This window comes from Galeopterus variegatus, unplaced genomic scaffold (assembly GCF_000696425.1).
Source record: "Galeopterus variegatus unplaced genomic scaffold, G_variegatus-3.0.2 Scaffold3204, whole genome shotgun sequence".
NCBI classification, from domain to species: Eukaryota; Metazoa; Chordata; class Mammalia; order Dermoptera; family Cynocephalidae; genus Galeopterus; species Galeopterus variegatus.
Window position 1 is genome coordinate 101307 of NW_007729315.1, and position 11639 is coordinate 112945.

An 11639-nucleotide genomic window follows, 5' to 3' on the forward strand; every position below is an offset into this window, starting at 1 on the left:
TCCATCATCCATCCATCATCCATCATCTGTCCATAATCCATCATCCGTCCATCATCCATCATCCATCCATCCATCAATCATCCACATACCCATCCATCCATTCACCCATCATCTACACCCATTTATCCACCCATCAGTCCATCCAGTACTGATTGAGAATGTGCCAGTCACTGAGTTCTATAACTAGAACAGATATACACCACTGAACAGGGCAGAGCACAGTCCCTAGCCTCCCTGACAGTATCCTCCCAAGACACGGGCATCAGGAGACCACAGTGATGGAGAGGTAGGGGAGGGCAAGTCTGTTGCTCTGGGAGAACTCGCAGGGGCTCCTAACCCAGACAGGTGAGCAGGGAAAACAGAGTTGTTCTTCACATGTGACATCACTTCACATGGGAGAAATGTGAAGAGTTGTTCCCACACAGCTTCGTCACCAAGCCGTACTCCCTTAAAAAGAATTAAACACACATGCTTATTTTAAGATGCTTTGTAATTTTTGTGAGAGTGTGTGTGTGTATTTATGTGGGTGTATATATCAACTTTCCCGTTTAAAAAATAACTTGGCTAGATCTACTTCGGGATATTTTCAAATCATATGCAATCAACATAAGTTAAAACATAAACAAAAAACCTTTATTTTTCCACAAATATCTCTCAAGCTGCTCTACATCACTGCAACTAAAACAAATTTAAATTGAGGATAAATAATAGGATTAAAGAGCAATGAGGGCCTCCTGGATAATCTGAACAGTATCCCACTACGCACGCCACGAATGCCTACGTCCCTACTCAAGAAACTTGAGACATTTCTTCCACGTGAGGTGATTTTAGAAAACCAACTACCTATTTACCACTACTGCCAAATGAAAAGAAAGAGTAAATCCTTGGTTTTGTGAATGGCATGTGCTTCATAGTCACTTGAAAGATTATAGTTTGATCTTCCTCTATTGGCACAGGAAGGAAATTAAGGCCAGTTTTTCATATGGTCAAATTACTTGTAAACACTGAAAAACCATTTACTATTTCCAGTTCCTTAATCCTTGAAATACACTGGTCATAGTTTGACATATGGTGCCCCTCAAGCTGACCGCTGCAATCCTCTCAAGAGTGAAGAACTACACAGCAAACATGTTAAATAATAAAAAATTTAGCTTTCTGTTATTACATAATATTAATCCACAAAATTAAGCACATGTTGCTAAGGGCATAAATACAAATAAAGCTTAGTAAGTAATTCATTCATTTAAGATGGTCACGTACCATTCAACAAGTTACTATGGTACAAATTGTGAGAGGTACCATGTGTCCTAATTTACCAAAAAGAGCCACCACTCTACTCATTTCCTGGACAGGACTTGTCTGCTTTGGCATAAAAACAAACCAGAAATCAAGAGCCATCTCCTCACTTCCTGGGTGCGCACCCTCACGTCACCTCTCTGGGCCTCCACTCTATGTCTGTGTGGTGGACAATCCCTGCCTGTCAGGCTATAAAATGCGGTCAGGAAAGGAGGAAGCACATGAAAGAAACAGCACACAGCAGCGTGCACATGAGCTTCCTTTCAGTTCTGCTTCCCTTCATCGGGGAACCCTGGAACATCACACAGCTCAGAGGGTGCTTCAGTCCACTGACTTCATCTGACAAAATTGTCCTCTTGATGATGAACCTGATTTGATAAGATAAATCTCCTCTGGGCCTGCCATTATTTATAAACTCAGGAGCACGCTCGATATTCCCTGAGGAACAGGTCGCACATTCTATAACGCACTGATTATAAGGGACATCCGTTTTCCAGAGAATTCATGAGCTAGGATGCACAACCCTGGATCTCCAGGTACTAACAAGAAGTCTCACTCAGCTTGTTTATGCACGATGTCAGCCTGCCAAAGTCTACTCAGGGAAATGTCCAGAAAGGGGGAAAGACGGATGGCTGGGAAGAAGCGGTGTGCGTTCTAAGCTATGTCCAATGACAGGATAATAAAAGAGTTCAGACTCTTCAAGAATCACGTCTTCTGTAAAACTGGCCTCTGCCTTTTGTCAAAGGGGCTGTTATCTTGGAACCAGGTGCCAAGTATAAAAACTAAGTGTTACAAAGATGTCTCCCAGGGAATAACTCACTTGTTGAAATACTGGCATGTGAAATTAGTTCTGGTACTTACCAGCAATGGCACCAGAGGTTAATGTGGCGATTATTGGTGTTTTGGTCCTGTCATTAATTTTGGCCAAAAACTTAAATAGCAGTCCATCTTCAGCCATGGCATAGATCACTCGAGGCATGGGAAACATGGAACCTAAAAGACTAGATGGGGGGAAAAGGCAAAATGCATGAGTAAAACCAGCTTCTCAGGAATAAAGGCACCACACACAACCACGCATGGTTTACCACCGAGGAGAGGGAGCCTGATCTTCTCACCGGAACAGCTATTCCTCCAAACCGTGTGAAACCCACAGCTAAGAGACTCAGCATTTAACAAGTCAACCCCAGAAAAAGCACATACTGTATGAATAGAGGTAAAGAACGGGGAACATCTAGAATAAACTAGCATGAAATCTAGTCGCAATCTTTATGGAAGGAAAGTTTTGTATTTGTTCCTGCAATTACTTCTAGAAGAATCAAACAGAAAATAAAAGCATCACCGCATTCATGTGGATCGCTCTGTGGCAAATCAATATTTAGCAACCAGTTCCTAATTCACAGGCTAGCAAGAAATACCAGAGGCAGTGTTTTTCATTAAAAGGCACTTACTCCCTTTTTCAAAGTAATACCTGCTTTACAGCCAAACTAAGGGCCAACACATGGTGTTCAAAGAGGGGCCCTGGTCCAGTGGTCAAAGTTGGGGACAGAGAGCCAGTCTCTTGCTAAGCAGATGGTGCTGAAAAGTGGGTCTCAGGTTCTTTGTGATGAAAATATCTTGGGGTAATTAACAGCAACAAGGGGGAAATACCACGCAATCAGGGTTGGGGTGCTGGTTCTACTTGGAGGGAAAAGAGGAATATTAGCAGCTAACAGGTGTGCCTGGCTTCCCACGGCCTGCTAACAGGCTTCCTCCTTAGGAAGGTGCGGAGGTGCGGCAGCACGAAGCCCTCTCTCACCTGGTGGACAGAGCGCAGAGGGAGCCCACAGCCACCGCATACTTGGCGCCTTCCCACCCCACGTGCTTGAAGGCATCGGGCAGGGGGCTGTCCTTGTCCAGGCAGAAGTATGGCATCATGAGCGTGAGGGCGGCAGACACCCCAAAGTACGCGATGAAGCAGATCAGGAGGGACGCCACAATCCCCATGGGGATGGCCTTCTGGGGGTTCTTGACTTCTTCTCCTGGAAACAGCAAGGGGTCATCCCAAGGAGGGCAAGACGCACCCACCCACCATGACTGACTACCCCACAGTGAGGCCTGGGGCTTCTGGGCTTCTGGGCTTCAGGAACGGAGGGGTGGGCCTCTGTACCACACACCAGACAGCCCGAAGCCCTGGCATGGTGTTCTCAGCCTCTACATCACGGGCTCAGCCAAGGAAGAGACTTGTTTCCTTTGGCAGAGAAAATCTGGAAGCTCAATGGAGCCAGGCCTATTCACCCGCCAGGATAACAATATTTTTAACAGCCTCGTTTCTCCCGGATGACGCACAGATATGAAATCAGGCCGTAGCTTTGCTGTCATCATCCCATTCTAACAGCAGAGCCGTGAGTCGTGTTCACGATGGGGTTTCCTGTCTGGCACTGCCACGTGGGCAAGTGATAAGGGGAGGGGGAGATGAGCAGGAAGCTGCCAATCTACACGATCCAACCACGTGCATGAGCAACTGTTAGGTGCCAGCAGGCAGGAGGACAATGAGCCCCGGGGAGGCTTCGTCCCACCTGTCTGCTGGGAGCAACAGCACTGGCTGGTGGGCCTACCTGTGGTGGCGATGCAGTCAAAGCCCACGAAGGCGTAGAAGCAGGTTGCTGCCCCCGACAGCACACCGGAGAATCCGAAGGGCATGAATCCACCAACTCCGGGTTTCCATTCTTTTGTGTCACTGGAAGAAAGAGCCACGGTCAAAGATCGCAACACCCGCTGCACAGTCTGGTCCTGAAGAGAAGCAATGCCAGATGGCCACCTCCCACCCTGTCACACTGCCAGGCCCAGGGGCTGCGAGCCTTAGCCATGATCCTCGGGAGGCTGTCACCTGCCATGGCATTCTGACTCTGTGGGGACAGACCTTGCCCTTTGCAGAGGCATGTTCTACCTAATGACTTCGGCAGGCAGAGGCAGGGACTGTGAGGCAGGGGTTCCACCAGGAAACAGGGAAGAAACCAACCATCAGCCAGGGGTGCTGAACCCACCCCAGGTCCTGTGTTTACCAGCAGGTAAATCCAAGTCTCAAAACAAACATTACCAGAGAAGCTAAGCTTAAGAAAGAAGTGAACTGCTTTCGTCAACAAAAGCATTCCTGGTAATGCTGGTGCAGGGACCCGGCACAGCATGGCTCCAGCACACAGGTATGACTGCAAACCCCAGCAGTCCGAAAGAAGCCTGGCTCCCTAAATATTCAGAAAACAGCCCCAACAAATCTGACACAGTGACTAGACACTGTGGCCAGGTTCAGAACGGCACTCTGGCCCCGTCAGGGCCCCGTCCACGGCCCTCCAAACTCCTGCTCCCTGCCAGCCGGAGACCGGACCTGTCTGTCGCCCCCACACATTCCCTTCAGTTTGCTGGGGGTGCACCACGCAGTCTGTCCAGGTGGCTTTCCCGGCCACTGTTGTCTGATTATGAGGCACGCTGCCCCTGCCCGTCACCAGGTCACCTTAGGCTTCTGCTGCCACCTAAAAAGCAGCCCAACTCCTTCTAGTCCAAGAAGGGCGGCCCCTGCTCCTCCCCCACCTTCCACTCCTTAGTCGGCAGCAGGGTCCAGAGCCCCAGAAGGTGATCGCCACCCCCCTCAGCCCCTCCCAGCTGCACAGGACATTCCTGCCCCCACCCCAGTGTGAGAAGAGGAGCCACACAGGACACTCCAATCCTATAAACACTGACTTTCTTAAGGCTGTGTTAGCAGCCCATTGATGAAATTTGCCTTCAATGGGATTTATCAACTGGCTAATAAAAGAAACAGTTTGGACCCAACTATTTTCTAACGGGGATTAAGCCTTGACTGATTCCTAGGGGATAATCACATCTCTCAGTTATCAAAACCCCCACCAAGACACTAGAACTACATGTATGAAGTAAGTGTGTGTAAACGTGGGGTCCACTGTGGCTCAGGAAGTCGCTGCATGAGGGAAACCCAGAAATGTGTAAGTGACGGATGTAGGAAAAATTATTACCCAGCAAGAGTTTATTTTGTCATCTTGAAGCGTAACAGCCAGAACGAATCAGTGAGCAGGCCACAGGGCCTGGGGACCGCGTGGAGTTGTGGCCTCCTCACCCAGGGCAGCCCGGCCTCCCAGGCCCCGGGGACCAGCCGTCCGCTCCCACCACGCACACAAGTCAGCCAGAGAACGTGGAACTCCCTGCTGAGCAGACTTCTACTAGACAGTGGCCTAGGCTTAGAACAAAACAGGTAACAACCAAGTGGCTCCGGAGGGGGGTGAAGAGACCGAAGGAGGGGACCAGGAGAGTGAGCATGTCTTTTGTGGGGTCTCCCGACAGGCCTCCCGACTCCTGACACAACTAGGTGTTTGCTGACACCCTGGGCTGGGTCCTACCTGGGTACCCTGTCACTGCCAGGACAACAGATGGGTGGGGAGGCCTCCAGATGCCCACTGAAGCGTCAAAAGCTATGGAAATGGCCACAAACAGAAATAAATGAATGTCATCATTGACGGGTTTGCTTGAAGTGACCACGAGGCAGAAGCACGCGGAAAGGTTTTTGAGAATTTTGTTTCAGGGGAAAAGGAAAGTGCTAGGAACTGCCTCTATCACTAAACCCCAGAACGATGTGGGACTCGAAGGGGACGAGGTACTGGAACGTGCCTGTGTCACGCAGACAGAACAAGCACAAGCAACAAAAACAGCATGGGAGAGAGGAAAGCAAGGGGCTGTGGGTGACTAGCAGGGAGGGCATCCCACAGGCTCCTCAGGACTGTGACGGGCAGTGACCAACAGCCCTCGCTACTGATGTCACCTGAGTGACAGGCAAAGGCATGCACAGCTGGAGCTGGGAGCAGACTGTGATAACGGCCACGCCTGTCCTCAAACTCCATCACTACACAGCGACACGGGGAAGACCCAGGTGCTGGGCGAGGTGCGGCACCCATATATAAAACTCTACAGGGCATGCTAATAAGCGAAAAAGATGCAAAGTGCAGAAAAATGTGTATAGAACGCCACCTTTTGTGTGAGAAAGGGAGACATAAAATGCATATATATGTGTGTATGTATGTATATATATGCACGTTTGTGTTTATATAAAGAAAAGCAGGAAGCTGACACACACACACACAAATAATAAAAATGATTATACATGGGGACAGGAGGTAGGGGAGATGAAGAAAGGGGTGGGAACAAGATTTCTCAGTGTCAACTACTGCAATGTCACGACATAGGAGCCATGGGAATGTACTACCTGTTCAAAACCTTAAATTCAACTTTTAAGAAAGGTTTGGGTGTTCCTGATCCCAGTGGCAGGATATCAGTATAAAATAACCAGAGAAGCCGTTCTAGACAGCCTCAATCCATTTTTTAAAAACATTTAGAAATTTTTTTTAAAGTCTCTTTAGATATAATCAATAATGAACCTGCTACAGGCACAAGGTGGCTGTGCCACTCATCATCTGGTGGCTCACAGGTGAAGGAAAGGGGAACTGTCCAAGGCCACAATCTAGCCAAGGTCGCCTCGTGACAAAGCAAAGTGAAACCCAGGTCCCAGTTCAGTGCTCTGTCCCCTGCAGTAGGGTGACCAGCCCTTTTTCATCTCACTCAGCTGGTCACTTAGAAGTCACCAAAGGCAATAACCGGCAAAGTAAGGGAGGCTGGGCCCGGGCCAGCGCAGGGGCACCTCCCATTGTGCCCTCTTCCCACCACATTAGCAGCAAACATACTTTATGGGGACTCCAAACGTAGCTTCCACCTGCCATCCTAAAATAAAGTGTTAGTTGCCCCCAAAAGCCACAAGCCCCTGTGCTTCTACACAGTAATGGAACCCTTAACTATTCGAGCTGGACACAAACCCACTAAGGATCAAGACTGTGTGTCTCCCAGAGTCTCCAGCTATGAGGTGCAGCCATTCGACTATGTTCTGATGAAGGAGATTTAAGNGGCATGCTAATAAGCGAAAAAGATGCAAAGTGCAGAAAAATGTGTATAGAACGCCACCTTTTGTGTGAGAAAGGGAGACATAAAATGCATATATATGTGTGTATGTATGTATATATATGCACGTTTGTGTTTATATAAAGAAAAGCAGGAAGCTGAAACACACACACAAATAATAAAAATGATTATACATGGGGACAGGAGGTAGGGGAGATGAAGAAAGGGGTGGGAACAAGATTTCTCAGTGTCAACTACTGCAATGTCACGACATAGGAGCCATGGGAATGTACTACCTGTTCAAAACCTTAAATTCAACTTTTAAGAAAGGTTTGGGTGTTCCTGATCCCAGTGGCAGGATATCAGTATAAAATAACCAGAGAAGCCGTTCTAGACAGCCTCAATCCATTTTTAAAAAACATTTAGAAATTTTTTTAAAAGTCTCTTTAGATATAATCGATAATGAACCTGCTACAGGCACAAGGTGGCTGTGCCACTCATCATCTGGTGGCTCACAGGTGAAGGAAAGGGGGACTGTCCAAGGCCACAATCTGGCCAAGGTCACCTCGTGACAAAGCAAAGTGAAACCCGGGTCCCAGTTCAGTGCTCTGTCCCCTGCAGTAGGGTGACCAGCCCTTTTTCATCTCACTCAGCTGGTCACTTAGAAGTCACCAAAGACAATAACCGGCAAAGTAAGGGAGGCTGGGCCCGGGCCAGGGCAGGGGCGCCTCCCATTGTGCCCTCTTCCCACCACATTAGCAGCAAACATACTTTATGGGGACTCCAAACGTAGCTTCCACCTGCCATCCTAAAATAAACTGTTAGTTGCCCCCAAAAGCCACAAGCCCCTGTGCTTCTACACAGTAATGGAACCCTTAACTATTCGAGCTGGACTCAAACCCACTAAGAATCAAGACTTAGTCCCCAGAGTCTCCAGCTATGAGGTGCAGCCATTCGACTATGTTCTGATGAAGGAGATTTAAGCAGACATGGCACACACTCTCCTGGCAAATGTCTGGGGGTGGAGGGAGAGAGGATGACTTCTAGTTTTTCCTTTTCCTTCCTGCTGGGTGGAGCAGGATCAGCCGTCTTAGGCCCTGGAGTGACCTTGGGAATATGGGCCATGGACAAAGCCACTAGAAGGAAGGACTGGATTCCTGGCCCAGTGACAAGATACACTGGACTGACCACCTCTAGATGTTAGCTGAAGAGAACTAAACGCTTATCTTGTTGAAGCCAATGTTATTTTGGGGTTTCCATCCTAACTAACCAACACCATCCAACGAAACTTCCTCGACAGGCCTCCACGCTGTGTTGATGCTACACTGTCACCACATCTACAGAGCACGAGACGAAAGCCAGAGGCAGCCCTCATCAAGGCAGCGAGGAAGCAGCCAGTCTGGAGTACGATGCTCCAACCCCAGACCAACAGACAGACTGACTCACACGCTCCGAGCAGCCTTCCTGGCCGGCCAGAGACAGCACATCACAAAATCACAAACCCACAGCACTCAAAGCAGCTGCCAGATTCACACACACCGCAGCTCTTCCACAGCATAGGGTCTGGTTGGGAGATGCCCTACTAATTCAGAGACAAGCAACTTCATGCAAGACCATGTGGCTGTTGTCAGAAACACAAATCTACAGTTGGCTAAAAAAAGAAAGGAGCTCAGAGACTGCGATCAGGTGAAAGCGCAAGCTCTGCTCCAGTCCTCTTACAGTGGCTGCTCCCTGCAGCCCCCACAGCAGTGTCACCAGTCTAGGGGCTGTGCCCTCGCAACGAGGCTGACAGATGTAACTGAAGGCCCTCCAGTAACCAAGGGGCCAGGGCGACAGATGCTGCTTTGTCCAGGAGGCCGGTGTAGTCATCACCAGGGCACCTCATGTGAGGACAGCCAGTGGAGATCAATACTGTCACTAGCACAATCTCTTCATAAAAATAATTAAATGCAATTTCTACCGGCAGCCAGGAGACAAGAGGTGCCCTCTATATTTCACTCCTGACCTGAAAATAGCAACCAGGAAAATAAGCTCTCAAAGTTTTCAAAGTCTATGTTACTTCAAAGCATATTTTGAATTGGTTTTACTCTACTCTGAATTAATAGGCACCAATATATGTGGCAAAAATATGGCTCTGGAATGCTTGGGAATGATATACCGAAAGCCCTCATTTCTCTGTAACAGAGTTTAGAAAAGAAAGGCTATTTTTATTTGTACTGTTAACCACATAACATTTTTCTGGTGTCAGTTTTCTGGTTGTGTTCTAGCTGTCAACTAGCCACACATCAGTGCCTGCCCACTGATCAGGACACTGGAGCATGTGGCTCGGCCCCAGCCCTCAACCACCTTGGCATGTGAGACTGCTACGACTCCTAACATGGGGCAGCCTTTCTCAGCCTCCCTTGCAGCTAGATGTGGATGTCTGCCAACAGCATGAGGCAGAAGGGGTGTGTGTCTTCCGGCCTGTCCTCTAAAGCCCTGGGCACACTCTTCTCCATGCTCTCCCCTTTCTGGGAGGGTGGGTCATGCCTGTGCCCACCACCCAGCTCTGACCAGGGAGACAAGGATGTTGCCCGTGGTGGCCGAGCTGGCTGCTCATTTCAGGACCTGCAATGTCACTCTGAAGCCACTGCATCCTAGGAAGGTATCTCTATCACAGAAGTTTAGCTTTTAGCCTTAATGAAAATAGAATTCACAGACAAAATCTAATTCTCCACTCTTCATCCAGGGATCCTAAGATTCACCTGAAAATATGACAAAAAAGATAAAAAACATACATTATAATTGTTTGGCCTTGTTTCTGAGATTCAAGCTTGTCACTGAGGGCTCACTGTGTGGCCTGAGAAAGCACAGGCTCAAGCCGGCCGTCCCCTCTGGCTCTGGCTGTCCTTAGTCAGCCACAGGGTGATGGGCCACTGCTGGTCAGGGCTTAACCAGCACAAGTCAAGTGTGGGAGAGATCATTGTAATCACATTTCAATACTTTAATAATTGTGAAAACCTCTGATAAAAGCACCACATATTTCTTCTTCCTCTATGTTATTAATACTATAGAAAGGCATTTAAAAGTAAAGCAGCACTGCAGAGAAAATCTTTTCTGAAAACAAAATTCGGAGGTTGGTCATGAAACAGAAACTGAGGAAAGAGTTTGACGACGATCCTGAACTATGCACAGTATGGAATTAGAGCGATGACTTTGTTTTCCTGAACGTCACTCTTGTCACACCAGGTTCTGTCCAGGTCTAGGTGATAAACCTTGACACAAACTCCAAATATACAAAATACCGACGATCCTGAACTATGCACAGTATGGAATCAGAGCGATGACTTTGTCTTCCTGAGTGCCATTCTTGTCATACCAGGTTCTGTCCAGGTCTAGGTGATAAACCTTGACACAAACTCCAAATATACAAAATACCTTCAGCTGCTTCACTACAAAAAACATAATGAAACATAAAAATTAACAAAATAAATTCAAATTATATAACTGTCCTGCCAGTTACATCTCCAAACATGTGTATATGTTGTTAGATACCAAATATGGAGAATTGTCACATGCCAACAGACAACTCACTTGTTCAAGCAGAGATGGCCAGATGTATTCCAGAAATCCTCCTCCGTGAGCTGCCAGTTTTTAATCGATCCTTTCACAAATCCTGACACCATGATGAAGCCCAGGACCAGAACGTTAACACAAGTAAATATTTTGTTGACCATGGCAGACTCTTTCACACCAAGAGTTAAAAGTCCTGAAAAAGTACACAAACAGAAAACAGAGAGTGTTAACCACGTACCAGGTAAGTCCTTCCAGGGACAGGAACAGGGATGAGGATGAGAAGGTGACTGGAGAAGAAGCAAAGTGGCACTGAACCTCTGAGGACCTCTGTGAGCCTCTGGGAATGACAGAGGGCTGATTATCTTTCTAGGATCGGGGACATAAATAACCAAAGTCTGTGGGGTGTCCATGAGCTATCAGAGTTGGCCTTCAGATCCCCTTGGGAACTGCGGGCACAGCCCAAGGACCAAAGGCCTGCAGAGATGAGCGACACGATGGCCCCCCACAGACAGCAGGCCCCTCACAGACGGGAGTTCCTCGACCCACGTACCACGCTGCCCCCTCTCCAGAAAAGGCCATAACTGGGAAGCGACTTTCTGCAGCAAGTCCAGGAGGAGACAATTTGCTCAGATTCTTTGTAGAATGAGAGTTTTTCGGATGAGGAAATCATTCAGATTTACTTTGGGATGTTGGTAATATTAACAGAAACAATTACCTGTGGTTTTGGAACCGCGAATACGTATGTTTCCTCCTTGGACTATGCATATAAAATAATGTCTAAGCTAGTCTCGCTCTAGCTCGCAAACTAACATTAAAAAAAAAATAAAAAATACAAGACGCAAGTGATGAAGATGCAC

General features: G+C 47.8%; 1 protein-coding gene across 1 annotated transcript in view; it reads right to left on the reverse strand.

Annotated features, from left to right (window-relative positions):
- The window catches only part of SLC7A1 (solute carrier family 7 (cationic amino acid transporter, y+ system), member 1), a 22680-nt gene that overhangs the window by 4899 nt on the left and 6142 nt on the right, over window positions 1-11639 (reverse strand). Inside the window, exons 3-6 of the mRNA XM_008584284.1 lie at window positions 10801-10975; window positions 3891-4012; window positions 3092-3314; window positions 2158-2297 (exon numbers count right to left, since the gene is read on the reverse strand). Coding sequence (XP_008582506.1) covers window positions 2158-2297; window positions 3092-3314; window positions 3891-4012; window positions 10801-10975 — 660 coding nt within the window. The remainder of the gene's footprint in view (window positions 1-2157; window positions 2298-3091; window positions 3315-3890; window positions 4013-10800; window positions 10976-11639) is intronic.